This window comes from Lytechinus variegatus, chromosome 14, assembly GCF_018143015.1.
Source record: "Lytechinus variegatus isolate NC3 chromosome 14, Lvar_3.0, whole genome shotgun sequence".
Classification (NCBI taxonomy): Eukaryota; Metazoa; Echinodermata; class Echinoidea; order Temnopleuroida; family Toxopneustidae; genus Lytechinus; species Lytechinus variegatus.
In genome coordinates this window covers 15,021,130-15,038,637 of record NC_054753.1, presented here as the reverse complement: position 1 = coordinate 15,038,637, position 17,508 = coordinate 15,021,130, and the positions used below count along the sequence as shown (strand labels likewise).

Genomic DNA, 17,508 nt, shown 5'->3' with positions numbered 1-17,508 from the left:
ACGCTTGAAAACGAAAGAGTAACCTTTCCTCTATCTGCTCCGTTTAAAGAAGTGCTGGCATATTGAAGCCTACATCCCTCAGGAGGCTGCCGAAATCACCCCACCCATTTTGCGCATTTCTTGGAAAATTCGCCATTTTGGAGCCCCATTGAGGTAAAAGAAAAGACGTTTCCCCCATTGCATCAGACCACTATTATTGTTTTGTAACCACTTGGAGATAACAAAATGAGATTTTCCTCTATCAGCTACATACAAAGAAGTGCTGGCACAGCAAAGCCTACCTCTCAGGGGTTTGCCAAACTCACTCACCCCTTTTCCATATTTTGCCAATTTATGGAAAAATCTATAAATCCAGAGCCCTCATTGAGGCAAAAAAGGTGTTTTTGCTAGAGTGTAAGCCACTTTCAGTGCTTAAAAAACGCTTGAAAACGAAAGAGTAACCTTTCCTCTATCTGCTCCGTTTAAAGAAGTGCTGGCATATTGAAGCCTACATCCCTCAGGAGGCTGCCGAAATCACCCCACCCATTTTGCGTATTTTGCGCATTTCTTGGAAAATTCGCCATTTTGGAGCCCCATTGAGGTAAAAGAAAAGACGTTTCCCCCATTGCATCAGACCACTATTATTGTTTTGTAACCACTTGGAGATAACAAAATGAGATTTTCCTCTATCAGCTACATACAAAGAAGTGCTGGCACAGCAAAGCCTACCTCTCAGGGGTTTGCCGAATTTACCCACCCCTTTTCCATATTTTCCCTATATATTAATTTATAATTTATGGGAAAATGTGCCAATTTGGAGCCCCCATTGAAGCAAAACGGTGTTTTTGCTCTGTAGCAAACCACTTTCATTGTTTCGTAACCACTTGGAGATAAAAAAAGGTAGATTATCCTCTATCAGCTGCATAATAAAGAAGTGCTGGCTCAGCAAAGCCTACCCCCTCAGGGGTTCCCGAAGCCTCCCCACCTTTTTTGCCTATCCCAGGCAGTTTTTTTACCCCCCCCCCTATTCAGGCAAAAAGGCATTTCTGCTATATGGTAAAGTCACCTTTATCAAATTTTGAAACCACTTAAAGATGAATAGGCTTCGTCTATCGGCTACATGTAACAAACTGCTGACAAATCGACGCTACTAATTCAGTGGCTGTTGTATGTCACCCCACGTTTTTGCCTAGTACTAAGTCAATTTTAGCACACCATTGAGGCAAAAGGCGTTTCTACTATAGCGTAAAGTCACTTTTATTTTGTAAAACCACATGGAGATGAAAGAGAAGGCCTTTTCTATCAGCTACATATAACAAATTGTTAGCACATCGACGCTTTGCCTCTTCAGGGGCTCCAAATTGACAGATTTCCCATTAATTGGCAAAATACGGAAAAGGGGTGAGTGACTTCGTTAATAGGATGGGGCAGGTCTAATAGCTACATTTCATGTTTGTCTTGAACTCTGAGATCGAGCAGGCAGAAAATGTCATCATATTGTTGTACAACGTCACGTGACTAGCATATGATAGTTTCCGTGCCTAGACCTTATCATGTTAAACAATAATACAGTCCAAACAGAATCGAATTTATGCAACCCTGAATGTATGTATTTAATATTAATAGTAACAATGTTCTTGTAGTATAAATCTTTGCTAAGTGATATTTATGATATAGCTAGATAGTTTGAGGAGGCCAATGTTTATAGTACTATCGAGTCCGGAATTGATTTGATTTGCAATCGGGTCTGAGTCCGTAGTATACACTAGCGTCGTTTGCTACGAAAACTAAATGAGCGAATATGACCAAAAATAACAATTATAACACTTTTCCCTATTTGGATTTTTGGGAACTTTTAGTGTAGTCTGCTATGGACCTCAAAAAAAATGTTATGCATTGGAACAAATTATGTTGCAATTTGTTCCAAGTGAAAGATAAAATGACTGGACTATTTCGCTTGTCCGATATGAATGAATCTAACAAGACGCGCGCGCGTTTTTTTTTTTTACATAGCCACTAACGATTACGCCTACGATCTAGTGAGTTCCGGAGACCCTAAGTTTTGTGGTTCGTTCCAGAGCATTGCATTTTGAGCAATCGTTGATCCAAGAGCCATTCCAGAGACCCCCGTTTTAAGACAAGATTTAGTAGCAAAGCCCCTTATTCATGTTATTTTCGAGTTTGCGCGGCACATAGGTATCGTGTTTTAATTCAAACCACTAATGTAGTTAGTATATACAAAAATGTTAAAACGGCTGTTTTCGACTCGCCGTACGGCCGCCGTTTAGCAAATGTGACCAAGGTATTAATCCTACAAAATATTATGGGAATTTTCTTTTTCTTTCTACCATTTTGTGCAGATGCCATGGTACCAGGGTTGGAAACTTACCGAACGTGGTAAAAATATCTCTGATGCACGGGGTAATACCCTCCTCGAGGCGCTAGATTCTATTTTAATGCCAGAAAGACCAACAACTAAGCCTCTTCGAGTCCCACTCCAGGATGTCTACAAAATTAGTGGTAAGAGCATTGTTTCTTGTAGATATAATCCCTTGCATTGGATGTGATAGGATAGTCTCTGGTTGATCACCGCGTAAACAATAATTGGGTTTCTATTAACAATAATTGGAAGGGTACGCTCCACACACACGAACACACATACAAACGTTTTTCCGCTAATTAGCCTGATCTCCAATGTAAAATAAAACAAACCAAAGAAAAATCCTTTAATAAACTAGATTGTAATTCGTCATGCGGACGAATTAGGTGGTCTGTCGGAGAAAGATAAATACTAGCAGATAAACATTCATAATTGTAAATTAAGAGGCTATATAGGAGGAAATTATAATTTGTTTAACAAATTTTCGGCATTACTCCTATTAGTTTTAAGATCAGTATGCTTGATCTGTAATGAAAATCATAAGATCGGTATGCTCGATCTGTAATGAAAATCATAAGATTATAAGTCAGAAAAAATTGGAACCAGTGGGCTTCGAACCTGCCATCTACTGCAGGTTCGAAGCCCAATGGTTCCAATTTTTTCTGACACATGAGTCTATGGGGAATGAATTAGGCCTGTGAGACCACAAGGTCCAGTCTGGACTAGGGTGCTAACCGCTATACCGCAGGGCTCGGCCGTTTCATCAACATTTTTGTCCGACAAGATAATGGTGGTGATTTTTTTCCTGATTGCTAAGAAAGCATGAATCTTGAAATGTCATGTATTTTGTCCTGAAACTGAACATACTTTCTGGGCAATGTTTGTGATCCTGAACAAGATGCGTATGTAACTATACATTTTTCATATACGTTGTGGTCTGATCGGAAAGGGACTGTTGGCAGGTAACCATGAAGACGATAAATATTTCAAAATTAGATAATGAAAGCGCGAAGCGCGAGCAAATATTAAATGGGCATTTCAACCTAAAAAATTGTCATTCTTACGGAATTTTGTAATCATGAACGGGATTGGTAAATGACTAAACAATTAACACGAACGCATGCGTGAGCGGTAGAAAAAAGAGATTTCAGTCCTAAAAATGGGACAATCTATTCATGTTAGTAACTCATAAAAAAGATGGTAGTTGAATATTTTCCTACATTAATAGTGCGAGCGCAAAGCGGGAGCAGAAATTTGTGATATTATGATCTGAAACTGGATAATTTAAGCTCGTTTTAAATAAAGAACAAGCTATAAAATATCTCAATAAACATGCGCGTGCGTTTTTAGATTAAGACCCAGTTTAGACCTAGAATCTCGGCATTCTGAATGCATTTTCATTTCTTAAATCAATTCATTTCAATTAATTCATTGATTTCCGTTTCACACTGTACATAATGTAATAAACATAACATAAAGTAAAGAATATTACAAGACCTAACATCATATATAACATAGTAAGTCCTATATATATGATAAAAAACATCAAAAAATAAAGCTGCCTCAGATAATTTTTGTATTTCAGAGTAAAATGGAGGGGCTTGCCAAAAAAAAAGCAAAGCTTGCATGTGAGGCAATTAGCCCTAAACTATTTTTCATTTGACCTAATTAACACACGCACACACACAAAAATAAGTTCAATAGTAATACTTATCAATGTGCAGTTTGCAAAGCAATCATAAACTGAATGGCATAACAATAAAATCATGAAAATAAATCATGCGAGCGCGAAACGCGAGCTGAAATCCTGAAAATATTAGATATTCCCATCTGAAAAGGGTCAATTTAAGCACCATTTCTAGCACTGTGTACGAAAATTGTGAAGTAAGCCTAAAGGTAAATTGGAAAATCAGAATATGCAGAAAAGGGACAAGAAAAAACGAGAAAAACTTAATAACATGGCCGGGCTACCGAGGATTGAAAAATATACAGAACGTTAAGAAAGGTGGATGGCGTCTATTATAAGCTTGCTAAATTTGATGCAATAATCAGCTGCTAATGGCAGGCAATCAGGACAAAAAATCACTAGCCAAGGGCTAGCCTAAGGCTAGTTATAATATATCATGCCCTAACCTAAGTAAAGCTTTACGCTGGCTATATAGATTACCATAAAAAGCCACTTTAATGTTTATTTTGCTAAATGTCCGAAGCTACTATCATATAATTAGAATTTATTTCAAATCATTTTAAAATTCCAAATGTTTCTGGCTCGCTTTGCTCGCTGACTACTTTTACAAATTTTATCACATTTGCTATGTTGTGATGCTTCAAACATGTCAAAATATTTTGTTTAGTATCCGCAACTGCGTTGAAGTTAATTTGTGTTGTGTATGTACCCGCGATTTGATAAAAAATGACCATCTGCAACGTTAAAAGATGTCATGAGGTTCTAGGGCCTCCGCCCAAAACCAGTGGCGGCACCAAGGAGGAGGCGGGGGGGGGGGGGGGATTTGACCCCAGTGAGTTGCCCCCCACCCCGAAATTTGGAAGAAAAAAAAGCACATCAATGATGTGGACCTCATCCGGAATCTACTATATAATGCTAAAATATAAAGCAAAAAAAAAATCAAGAGGGCGATTTGAGGTGTTACGACGCCTCTTTTCTCTCCTCCGTTCAATTCGAACTTAAATCGTTGGAAATCGACTTTTGCTATTATCATTTTTTTTGTCGTATTGAAAGACTTTTACAAAGGAATATCATAGGACATTTACATTGTAAGTATAATTTGGATTATTGTTCCGTTTCCGAGATGTTTGTGGAGAAAGCTACGCCACTCCCTTCATTTCTTCCACAAGGTCCCAAACCCGTATTTCTACGTTCAACCGACATCCGTAACGTAGACAAGAAACCACTTTCGGGAGAGGAACTTTACAAGAGTATCGTAAAGGTCGTTGAACCTGAAAATATCTCAGGTATTCAAGAAATTCGTCACCTAAGGAGAATCTACCTAATCTCATCCGAGGACAGGGTTTCATTGATTTCAAACGGCCTTGATCTACGTGGATCTTTTGTTGCTATCCATGACGTCAATCCTTTTACAAAGGCGAGGGATGAGCATCTTACCAGGGTTGTAGTGAAAGATATCCCCCTTTCTTTAAGTGATGATGTCATCAGAAGAGAGATCTTGGCAACAAAGCAAGAAACAAAAGGAGATATTCATCGGCAAAGGTTGCGGGTCAACGGTCAGCTGACCAATTGTTTGAATGGGGATAGGATCATCTTCATCACCCCACCAACCCACCCACTCCCAAGAAAGATGAGCTTCAGTAACCTGTTTACAGGTAGAGTTTACCATGATGGCCAACCACAGCAATTCAGCAGGGGTCAAGTGAAATGCTCAAGATGCTTAGAAGTTGGTCACCATGCATCCACCTGTATTAGTGAAGTAAAGTGCATAAGGTGCAGTAATACCATGGTCACATTTGTTCTACGGCGGCCGTACGGCGAGTCGAAAACAGCCGTTTTATCAATTTTGATTCAAACCACCGATATGTAGTTGGACAAAAAATGTTAAAACGGCTGTTTTCGGCTCGCCGTACGGCCGCCGTAGAACAAATGTGACCATGGCATAAGTTTGGGCACATGAAAAGTGCTTGCCCTGGCAACGAAAGTATAGATGAGTTACGTAATATCGCGGTATCTAGTGATACCATGGATACAGCGTGTGCTCCCGACCCCGAAGCGGCAAAGAAGCGAAACGTCAAACCAGCCTCGCGGATTTCCTGACAAAACCACAGCAAAGCGATCGTAGTGGCGCGAGTACATCTTCACTTCCTCCTCGTAAAGCTGCAAATCGTCAGACATCTCAGAGAGATTTCGATTGTCTGCGACTGCAACGTATTCCTAGTTAACCGGAAGTGGTGACACCGCTCGTTCAGTATCACGTTCGTACATTGATGAAAACAGTTTCGATTTAAGTTGACAGACGTACCCGTACCACGCCACAGCATATACCAGTGTGATAGCGAGCGGGCCGTGGGCCGATGCTTGGCCGGAGAATCAGGCGTAGCATCACGCTACGAACCGGTGAGGCGACTATGGGTGCAACCACTCTTGCGCAAAAAGCCGAAAAACACGGTTGTTTGGAAATAAAACATCAATTACCTATCGGATATATCGACACCGTTTTTACGAACCGGCCTGGAGGCCCATTTTGCGGATAGAATGAGTTTCGAGATAAATGCGTTTAAAGTTTATACTTTGTTTCTTCGCTATTTTCATCGGGTAAAAGTAAATAATATCTGTTAATTTTGGATTTCAGGAAAGAACACTATCAAAGAATTCATGTGATATGATTTTTTATCGATATAACCCATTTGTTAATGAATAATAATGCCTCATTCGTCCAAGCCCGTTCGTAAAAACGATAAAGTTGAAATCCCCACTGAAGCCCGTTACCACGAACTGGCTTCGCACAGTGCGGAGCCGCGTCTTCACAGCGCAATGTGACAAATGTCGTTTTTACGAACCGGCCTGGATGATGCGCGCTCGACGCACCGTACGCGCTCGTCATATGCTTGTGTAATAAAGATTGCAGCGCGCGCCAAGCGTTGTTTTGAATACCCTTTCTAAAATTAATATTAGACCTACTTCTCATTTTTGCGGCTATTCGGTGTACTATTTCAATCCAATTCATATTGGGAATTAAATACAAACAAAACCAGCCCCGGTTATTGTACAATATAACCTTATTGGCAAGAATAAAATTGAGATAATTATGGTACATTATCAACTATGATGGGTATTAACTAGAAGATGATACATTCCAGGTGATTGTCACAAAATGAACTATATTGTCCAATAACCGGGGCTGGTTTTGTTTGTATTTAATTCCCAATATGAATTGGATTGAAATAGTACACCAAATGGTTCCATGACATTTGCTCCGGCGACATTGTTCCGCTATAAATTCCACACACTAATCGAATAACTAACTTCAACCCTGGATTTAACACTACCCTATCATAAACCTAACCCTAAATCTAACATAAAACCCTATTGCTACCCTAACCCTATATCTAAATAAATAAAACCCGGAGCAATTGTCGCAGGAGCAAATGTCGTTTCACCGCCAATGGTTCCATTCCTGGACAAAATGTCCATCACCCTTTCCATATTCTGCATTATATACACGAGTTCCTTTGTGCTCTGCCTTCCATCTGCATATCCTATATCTCAACTTAATTTCAATTCAGAACTCTACCCCCCCCGCTAATTTCTCCCAATTTTTGTTTATTCCCTACAGTCATGACAGTAGCTCTTCTCTCTTTACTTAGATGCCCCTTTCTCGACTCTGTAGATGTTTTCTCCCTTTTCTCCTCACCTATTCACATCCTTCTCTTCCATTCTCTCATGAATCATTTCTATCACCCCTCTTTTTTTCTCATTCCAGTCTTTCCTTTTCTGTCCCGACGGTCAATCACTCCCCATCCCAATTCCTGTGTTTTCTGCTCCCCTCCTCTTCTCCTGTATAACCCCAGTCTTTTCCTATCCCTCACCCTCTTTCCTCTTTTCCTGATATCCCTTGATCCATCTGTCAACCTTTGTTTCAGGACAACTCTCTTCCTCTTCATAGCCCCCTCTTTACCTCCTCAACCCCTCTACCTGTTCATTTGCCCTCTCTTTATCACCTTATTCATAATCATCCCCTCTCTTTTTCCTGACTGCTGTGTCCCTCTCCATTTCATTCACCCTCTCTTTTGGTGATGCATAACAACTAAACTATCCTTTTTTCTTTCTAAATTTACTATTAGGAAAATTCAAGTAAATTCTAAAACATTTGAATAAAAGATGAAAATACACCTTTAATTGAAATTCCAAACATAGACAACACAAGATCATAGAAATTTGTTTCAATTATATCAAATGTTAGAAAGGATACACAATGAAAATACTCATTAAAAATTCATATACATGTAGATAATATACCTGCATTTACAAAAACCATGTCAACATCCACAATGAGACATATAAAAGTACATCTTCATTTTCTTTAACATTAACTAATTCATCAGTCTCCTATATACCAACTTTACATTAAATGTACTTCAGGAAATTACACCAATTTGGTTAAGTTTTATAACTGAGATTCTTATAAGAAAATTAAAAGAAGCACTTCATATAAACATAAAACACACATCTTATCAATTAGATTAAAAATGCCCCTGCCTAACAAAGAAAAACACCCCACATTATCACCCTCATTGCCATTGACACAAGGATATATCTGTGTACATATTTGAATGTACAACGTATGACAGCGTACTGCATTTGAAAACCTGTTTTTCAATAAATTTGTTTTATAAGTCTATATTATCAAAATGCACTTTTATTATTTGCATACAGTATAAACATTTATGATTTTATTTCTCTTACCTGGATAAAAGTTTATTTTCTTCTGTTTAATGAATATCTTAATAATCGACTGCAGGTTTGATTATTCAAATACAAAAATGGCAACAATCATTTCCATTTATTTTGTAAACTCACTTAAGAAGGTGAAAGATAAACCATTTTATGAACACATATTATTACTAAGCTTCCAGTTGAACATTTTTAAACATTAAACACTAATTTTAAAACATTAACCATTTTTAAAAATAAATCAAACTCCATGCATCACTATGTACAGTAAATTGATCACACTATGTACAGTAAATTGTACATAATACACAAATGCATGATGGTGTCCTAGAATGTTCTCACCATGTTCTGTGTAATCTAAAAAATCTCTTGCCTCTTACTGCCATTTTCTTTTGTGTGTGTTGTAATGTTACAGTGTCTGTTCAAAATTATAAGTTTAGCAGAAAGATTTGCATGCCCATTATTCTATTTTGTTTTCAAATCAAGTTCCAAAGTGGTTCCATATTGAAAAAATGTCTTTTTAATAACCAGTTTAGAATCTTTCAGACGTGTACACCAATTTAAATTTAAACTGACCATTAATACATGAAACCCAAAGGGTCATAATCTCATTTCTAACAAACAACACTTTTTTTTAAATAAATACAAAACAATAATAGATAATCTCAGAGTTTAACAAATAAAAACAAATGAAAATATTTCATGAATTGCAAACTAGTCTTGAAAGACGGATCGTGAGTAGTCATTATACTATTTGGCAAGTACATGGCAGAGGATAATATATAGAATTTCAAGCATGAATATATTACGATCTGTTCAAAGCACCATAAATAAAATCAAGCAACATCAAGACTGTTAATTGTACTGCAGTGGATTTGATTGCAAATAAAATATGACAAGAAAAATCAGATCTGTAGCAAGTTGTGTCTGCAAAACTTTAATTGTAAAAATGACACTTATTTCATAACCTGAGTTTCAAAATTTGTTGTGAAAAGAAACATGCGATAAAAATATTTGCATGAATTTTTTCCCAACACACATATGCAATTGTGACATTTATTCCTAAATGAGAACATAAACCAGTTTAGGAAATCAAGTAGCTATTTCATCATATTAGGTTAAAACAAAAACCCACACTTCAAGCAAACTGCATTTTGACAGTCTTTCTAACAACATATGTATTCTGATCTAAGCTATTGTTTAAATATCGGAGTCTTTCATATTTGCTAAATTTAACAAATTTGTACACTTGCTCTGGACAAAAAAATACTTCTTACAGTCTTGACAGAAAATACAATCTCACAGTTAATCTGTTGTACATGTATTGTTTTGAGCTTTGGTCTACCTAAAGTGTCCTTCTTGGTGTCTAAATGCAAAAAGAATTTACCAATTGCCCTTGACAGAAAATACCATCTCACAGGCAATCTGTTATACATGTATTCTGTTTTGAGCTTTGGTCTACCTAAAGTGTCCTTCTTGGTCTCTAAATGCAACAAGAATTTACCAATTGCCCTTGACAGAAATTCACAGTTAATCTGTTATACATGTATTCTGTTTTGAGCTTTGGTCTACCTAACTGTCCTTCTCTGCCATGAAAACATTTTAGACCATATCACGTGCTCTTTACAGACAATACAATATACCAGTCCAAATAAGAACTGATATATTGTGTTTTGAGCTTTGGTCTCTGAAGCAACAAGAGTAGTTATCACATGTTCTTGACAGTAAATACAATATCAGAGTTATTGTGAAGACTGATGTTTACTGTCTTGAGATCTCTCTATCAATATCCCAAAGGAAAACAAGTTCAGTCAAACCACAAGAAATGTATACCTTTATCAGAAGAGATCGTGATTTTCCTTCATCTTCAAAAGTGGAGTCTCCAAAAATCTCTGAAACCTGCAATTGAGTAAGCAAAAAAAAAGAAAGAAACAAAAGATTATTGAATTTACTTGTTTAGAGCAATACAGTGCAATGTGTCATTAAAACATTATCTACACATATATTATTTCAAAGTTACATTAAAAATCATAACTCATTAAGCAAGTTGAGGTGCTTAGTGTGGCAGCATACGATAGAAGGCCTGATATTCAGGATGAGCAATGACTGCTGTTTCACCAATGCAGAGGGTCATTAAGTCTGTGTACTTTCCTTGGGAGAGCTTGGGGTTTCCATTTCTGCAGCATTTAATTTACGCCATTTTGCATAGTAATGAAAATGGAGAATACTTGTTTTGCTCAATTTGGATGCAAGCAAAGTTGCCAATATTGATAAATTGACAATTGAATATAATTATGAATAATTTTTTAAATTCTATTTTACTACTTACTGTTCTTTTTGCCTTATAAGCTGAACAGCTTGACAAATCAAGTTTGTAAATTTTTACTGATAATCAAATAGAGATAGATATGTTCTATTATCAAAAGGTACTTAGACCTATATATAAACATTAATGAAAGCCACTTTTTTGGGGGGAAGGGGGAACTTAATATACATTCGGTATATAAAGTGTGGAGACTAACATTTCTATATCAAAAAATAAGGTAAATATAACCATTCCAAACCATTCCAAACCTTCCGTCCATCATTCTTCATTCCTTTGTCATCATTTGATAATTGAGGTCAATACAAAATATTTCAAAGATTCATTTTTGCAATATGTTGACTACAACTTCAAACTTAATATCAATACTTGCATGAATGATTCCTCGGGCTGGCCTGGGCTATTCACACTTAATAGAGCTTGATTATGCACCACAGACATTTGTTCAGAATCCGCCATTATTCCCCTATACAGTGTGATGTTCTAAAAGACCCTCTTTTAAATCTTTCACTTCTTCCATCTTCATGTGTTCCAGGATGACCTACATACATGTACTTACCACTTCTTATGAAAACTACACTGCCCAACTTTGGCAAAAGGAAGTAAGTGACACATCAGTCAAATTTGAGTTATTGTTGTTTCTGAAACACCCTTTGTATGCTGCACATTCAGGCAAAATTTGGGGAAGAAATGATTGTTCTATGGAAAGATATTGAAGAAAATATGCTGTTAAATTGCATGGATGCCCATGTAAATGACCAACACACGTTGCTCATTTCCAACAAATAATACTTTTGTAACTTGCTTCCTTTTGCCAAAGTACAGCAGTTCAGATTTCATCCAATCGGCCAACATCCTTCTGGTGAAGATTAGTTTAATGGTTCTCAAATTTAGAAAATCTTGATCAACACAAATGAGTACAAAATAAAATCACTTACATCTTTCACTCCTGGATTGCTTCAATTTATGGAATTTCAGTAGTAGCCCTTCACCAGACAGTCAGACACTGAGCATCTCGTCCCCAGTAGAATGAACAATTGGAATAGAAAGTAACAGTCCACCACTGAAAAGAAATATGAAAAAAAAACAAAATTTGACAACTTTTCAGCAACTTTCTAATATTACTTAGTCATGGAACATTGGGGGTGTAGTGATTCGGACTCTCGTCTCTCAACCAGAAGGTCATGGGTTTGAATCCCAGCCATTGCATGTTTTTCTTCAGCAAGAAATTAACCCACATTGTGCTGCACTCAATCCAGGTGAGGCGAATGGGTACCCGGCAGGAATACACTGAGTGCTGGAAGGCAGCTCATGCTAAAGCTCAGAAGTGGTATTGGTGCTGTTTGATTTCAGTGCGACAATGGATACAATTGATTACTTTTACAAAGAACGAGGACTTATTTTGTAATCAGAGGAACTGTTATTCCCATATAGTATTGATAAGTAACTGGCAAATGTTTTTCTTTGCATGATCAATTTATAAGTCATGCCTTAAACAGGCTTATTTTTGTTTATATTTTTATACATATTTCTCTCTACTATAAAGCGGATAGAGAAACATGTTTTTTATATAGCATACTACAAAAAAACGAGGAGATTGGTGGGGCTAAGAGGGGCCTTAGCACCACCAATTCCCCGGGGTTAAGCTTAGCCCACTTTGGTTTCCCACTGCATTTTATGAAAGAAGGCTAGCATGGTAAAGAATATTGTACTATCTAGCCCTGCTAAAAAGCAGGTTTAGCCTGATTATTGTAGTGCTAAGCAATGCAGTGTGAAACTGAACAGGGCTAAGGAAAAAGGTGCTAAGCATTATCACAGATAAACATACAAAAAATGTTCAAAAACAAGTCTGTTATTTCTTCGAGTGAGAGTTTGAATTCTATTCCAAAAGGAAATTTACATTATTTTCCTTTCAAACCCCTACCCCCCCTCCCCCAAGTGTAATTTGGACATTGTACAATGTCAATTCTCCCATATTGATGTGGAAGTAAAGACAATAGCCAAATCTTTGTTGATGAAATACTCACCAGATGCGTTTGAAGAGGTAAGAATCTGTTCACTCTTAAAATCAGGCAACAGCTCTGGAAATCACCAAACAATGAACGGCGAATTAACTGTCGAAGGTATGGTTTGATGAGACACCCATTGGTCTACCTGAAAGCAACAGTTTTCAGCTGAAATACAAAGAGTATTTATAAGCATTTAGGCCTAAACTCTTAGCATTTAGAAGATATATTTATTCCTTTGCTATCTAACTTTAGTCTGTAGATCTCACATTAGACTAATAATGACAGTTAGGCACAACTTTAGGCCTACTATCCCACTCCAAGTACCAATGGGGTCCGAATATACATGTACGGACCTCATAGGTGACAATAGCACATGAACGGGTCGATGAATTCACCCGCGGTAACACACTGTGTTGGCGAGTGGCGACACAGCTTGTGGCGGGGTAAGCTGTCTAACTTAGATCTCTAAATCTACGACTAGTGACTTTAATTTTTTCTCTCTTTTTAGTTCTGCACTTTTTTGAGTGAAATTAGATCTAGTTAATGTCTAGACTGTCTAGATAGATCTATCACAAATTATATCTAAAGTGAAAATTTTGATGAAATATCTCGGTGCTTGAGTGTGAATAGGTCTAACTTAACCATGTTAACTGTTAGATTTAACTTAAAGTTCGAGAATCTACATGTAGATCTACTACCACTGCCAGCTTTTTTTCTGGCAATGTTCCCTAGAATTTATTATCCTACAGAGTGGAGTAGCCTAGATCTAGTGTGAATCATTGCCAGTTAATAATACATAGGCCTACATAAGGTTACATAAGGTTCAGTTCTGGACGCAGGATCTCCTGTTCCAGGGCTGCAAACTCTCACTCATTTAGAGTGAGACTCACTCATTTTGGTCTTTTCTCACTCTCAAATTTAGTTCATTTGCATGTGTTTCTATTGATCTCACTCATTTTGACCCCAAAATATATCATTGGCCTATGGGAGTCTCACTCTAAACTATTTTAGTATTTATCCGATGTTGGCAGCCCTGACTAGAGGTCGATGTCTATCGAGTCTAGATCAGCATAATTCTAACAGCAAGTAGATCTTACTTAGTCAGGAGACTTCTAAAGAGTAAAAATCATTCACTAACATGGGCTTACTCTTTAGAAGTCTCCTGACTAAGTAGATCTAGGCCTAGCTCTGTAGACACATATTCTACCGTTACTGCTTAATAGTAACACAGATTAGTACGCATGGGGCTGGACTATAAAAAAACTTAATGTCAGTTATTTAAGTGGTTTAATTTTCGTCTTATTTTGATGATTTTTAAACAGAAAATTGTTTGATTTTGATCACAAGTATTAAAAGATAACTACCAGCTATTTTTCTCCAAATGTTTCCTTTTTAAATAAGAAAAATAAACAACTTACCTGATGCAAGTTTGAACAAGCTGACGCCTCAGGCCAGATCGTAAAAACGAAGTTTCAGCAAACAGACGATGCGAGTCGGCGAGCTAGCTGCGGCGCGCGTATCAAGCCGGTTCGTAAAAACGGCATTCGTCCATTCTCATGAACCCAGAGCGTCTCATGACGTCAAAAATGACGTAACGAAATGGTTTTAAGACCTACAAATTTGTGAAATAAAAGATATTTGACTATTGAGTCGAAATACTGAAAAAAGTCATTTTATATTTTTTCATCGATTTTGGCTCCCAGGCCGGTTCGTAAAAACGGTGACGACATGTAGTGTCTGAAAACATGACACACTAAATGTAATGGAAAAGCTGGTAACAAGCAGTAATTTGCAGTTTACCAGCCCTGCTGAATCAACGAAACTCGAGTGTTGATGCGGCTTCATTCATTTTTGCCAAGCTGGGATGACGTCATCATGTACGAACTAGCGCTCGTTCGAGCACTATGACACCGAACGTCAAAACCCTCAAATACGAGTCACAGATTTGGTCAGTGGACGAGAAGGCTCGTCACAGATTACTTCGCGCATGCGCAGTGCTCCCAAATTTCCTTAATCTCGTACGTCCACATGGCACGTCACAGAAAACGAAAGGTCTCATGTACGCATCAGACGGAGCGATCTCCAACAACCGAGAGCAGCGACTACAAAGAAGGCAGTTGATTAAGGACTTAGAAGCACAAGTAAGCAGCAGCGAAAGCGAAGTTGACTCACCTTCAACATCATCTTCATCTGAAGTTCCTAAGGCTGTTTCGAAAGGTAAAAAACCCTCAAAAAGAAGGCGAAAGGGATCAAATAAAATCAAATAGATTTTGAATACGTTCTTGGACAAAGTTGATCTTATTCTCTACTTTTAATGATCGGTGCTTTAGTGCACTTTATATCCTTGAATGTGAGAGGGCTTCGGGATCATCTGAAGCGAAGTAAGATTTTTCTTTGGTTAAATCAACAAAAAAGTGATATCGTGTTTTTACAAGAAACGTACTGGACAAGTGATCTAGAACCTAAATTTAGAAATGAATGGAAAGGTCAATGTTATTTTAATCATGGAACGAACCATTCAAAAGGGGTTGCAGTTCTGATTAAAAATAATCTTCATATTGAAAACATATGTAGCAAAGCTAAAGGAGATGGTAGAATACTAAATTTGTCTTTCACATGTCAAGGTGAATCTTTTAATTGTATTAACATTTATGCACCCACCAAACGATCTGAAAAGGGTTCCTTTTATACAAATTTTATGAGTTTGATTAAAAACTTTGAAAATCCAAATGAGAAAATGATTTTTGGTGGAGATTGGAATTATGCTCAAAACAAAAAATTAGACACACAGGGAATTTGATATGGTGCATGCAGATGATTATATCTTAAAGTTAAAAAACAATACTTATTGTTAGATATCTGGAGAAAGTTATATCCAGCATGTAAGCAGTTTACATGGAGACAAATTTCACTCAATTTATTTTCTCGTTTGGATTATTGGCTAATTTCAAGAGACCTTAGCCAATATGTTCTCTCTATGGATATCAGACCATGTCTCAGTTGCGACCACAATGCTATTTCATTGAAATTAAAACTTTTTAACGACGTACGAGGAAGGGCTTACTGGAAATTTAATAGTGATCTACTTAAAGATGATATATATATAGGTTGAATATTGAAAATGTAATATTTAAATGTAAATGAAAATATGAAAAACTTGATGCTCAAGGAAAGTGGGAAATGTATAAAGTTGGAATAAAAGAATATACAATTAAATATGCTATAGATTTACAACGAAAAAGAGAGAAAAACTTGTTCAATTGGAAAAACAATATTTTTTTATTAAACAAAGAAATTGACAGTAGTCCTAATGATAGAAATATCGAAGAAATCAATAAAATAAGGAAGGATATCGATGATTTGTATAATTATAAATTTAAAGGAGCTTACACAAGATCGAGAGAGAAGTGGATGGAGGAAGGTGAAAAATCAACAAAGTACTTTCTTGGCCTTGAAAAAAGAAACGGAAACAAGAAAGAAGTTGATTGCCTAGAATACAAGGGTAAAACCATCAACATGATCAATGATAAGGTGAAAATATTACAGAGATTACGTGAATGTTATGAAGATTTATATAAACCTTAATTGTAAAAGTGATTTGGAGTACGAAAAATATTTATTACATACAAATATACAAATCCTAAATGAAAATGAAGCATCGAGTTGTGATGGTGATATAACCGAAAAGGAATGTGCTGAGGCTCTGTCTAGAATGCAGAATAATAAATCACCAGGTAGCGACGGCCTCACAGTCGAGTTTTATAAATGCTTTTGGAGCAAGATAAAAGATATGTTAATGAACAGTTTAAATGAAGGACATAGAAAGCAGCAATTGTCTCCAAGTCAAAACATGGCCATGTTGGCGTTATTGTTTAAAAAAGGAAATAAAAACCTTATTCATAACTGGAGACCGATATCAATCCTAAATGTGGATTACAAAATTCTTTCACAAGTTCTTACCAGACGACTACAAAATGTAATAACAAGCATTGTATCACCCGATCAAAATGGTTTTATTAATGGAAGGTCTTCAGCCGAAAATATACGTCTGGTACAAGATAAAATTGATTATTATCAGGGCATGAAAGCCCCGGGCATTATAATGTTTTTGGATTTTGAAAAAGCATATGACTATATAAGTCATAATTTTCTATTTTACCTTTTAAAAAAATTAAATTTTGGAAATTCATTCATTCAGTGGATTCAATCAATGTATAACAACGCAAAAGGCCGTGTGTTAAATCATGGCTGGATCTCTGAAACTTTTCAAATTCAAAGAGGTGTAAGACAGGGGTGCCCCCTCTCATCAATACTTTTTATAATTGTTGCAGAAGTTTTGGCGACGAACATTAAACAGAATCATAAAATTGAACGTCTCAGTTTGCCGATTTCT

At 36.8% G+C, this 17,508-nt stretch overlaps 1 protein-coding gene and 1 long non-coding RNA gene across 3 annotated transcripts in view; one reads left to right on the top strand and one right to left on the bottom strand.

The window, feature by feature from the left end:
- The window catches only part of LOC121427206 (elongation factor 1-alpha-like), a 74,552-nt gene that overhangs the window by 36,630 nt on the left and 20,414 nt on the right, over positions 1-17,508 (top strand). For both annotated transcript variants that reach the window (XM_041623482.1, XM_041623483.1), the window contains exon 5: positions 2,340-2,499. In XM_041623482.1, coding sequence (XP_041479416.1) covers positions 2,340-2,499 — 160 coding nt within the window. The remainder of the gene's footprint in view (positions 1-2,339; positions 2,500-17,508) is intronic.
- LOC121427207 lies at positions 8,205-14,842 on the bottom strand. Its single transcript, XR_005971680.1, has 4 exons — positions 14,534-14,842; positions 13,134-13,280; positions 12,045-12,169; positions 8,205-10,682 (listed from the first exon to the last, which is right to left on the bottom strand). It is a non-coding gene; the product is annotated as an uncharacterized LOC121427207 (long non-coding RNA).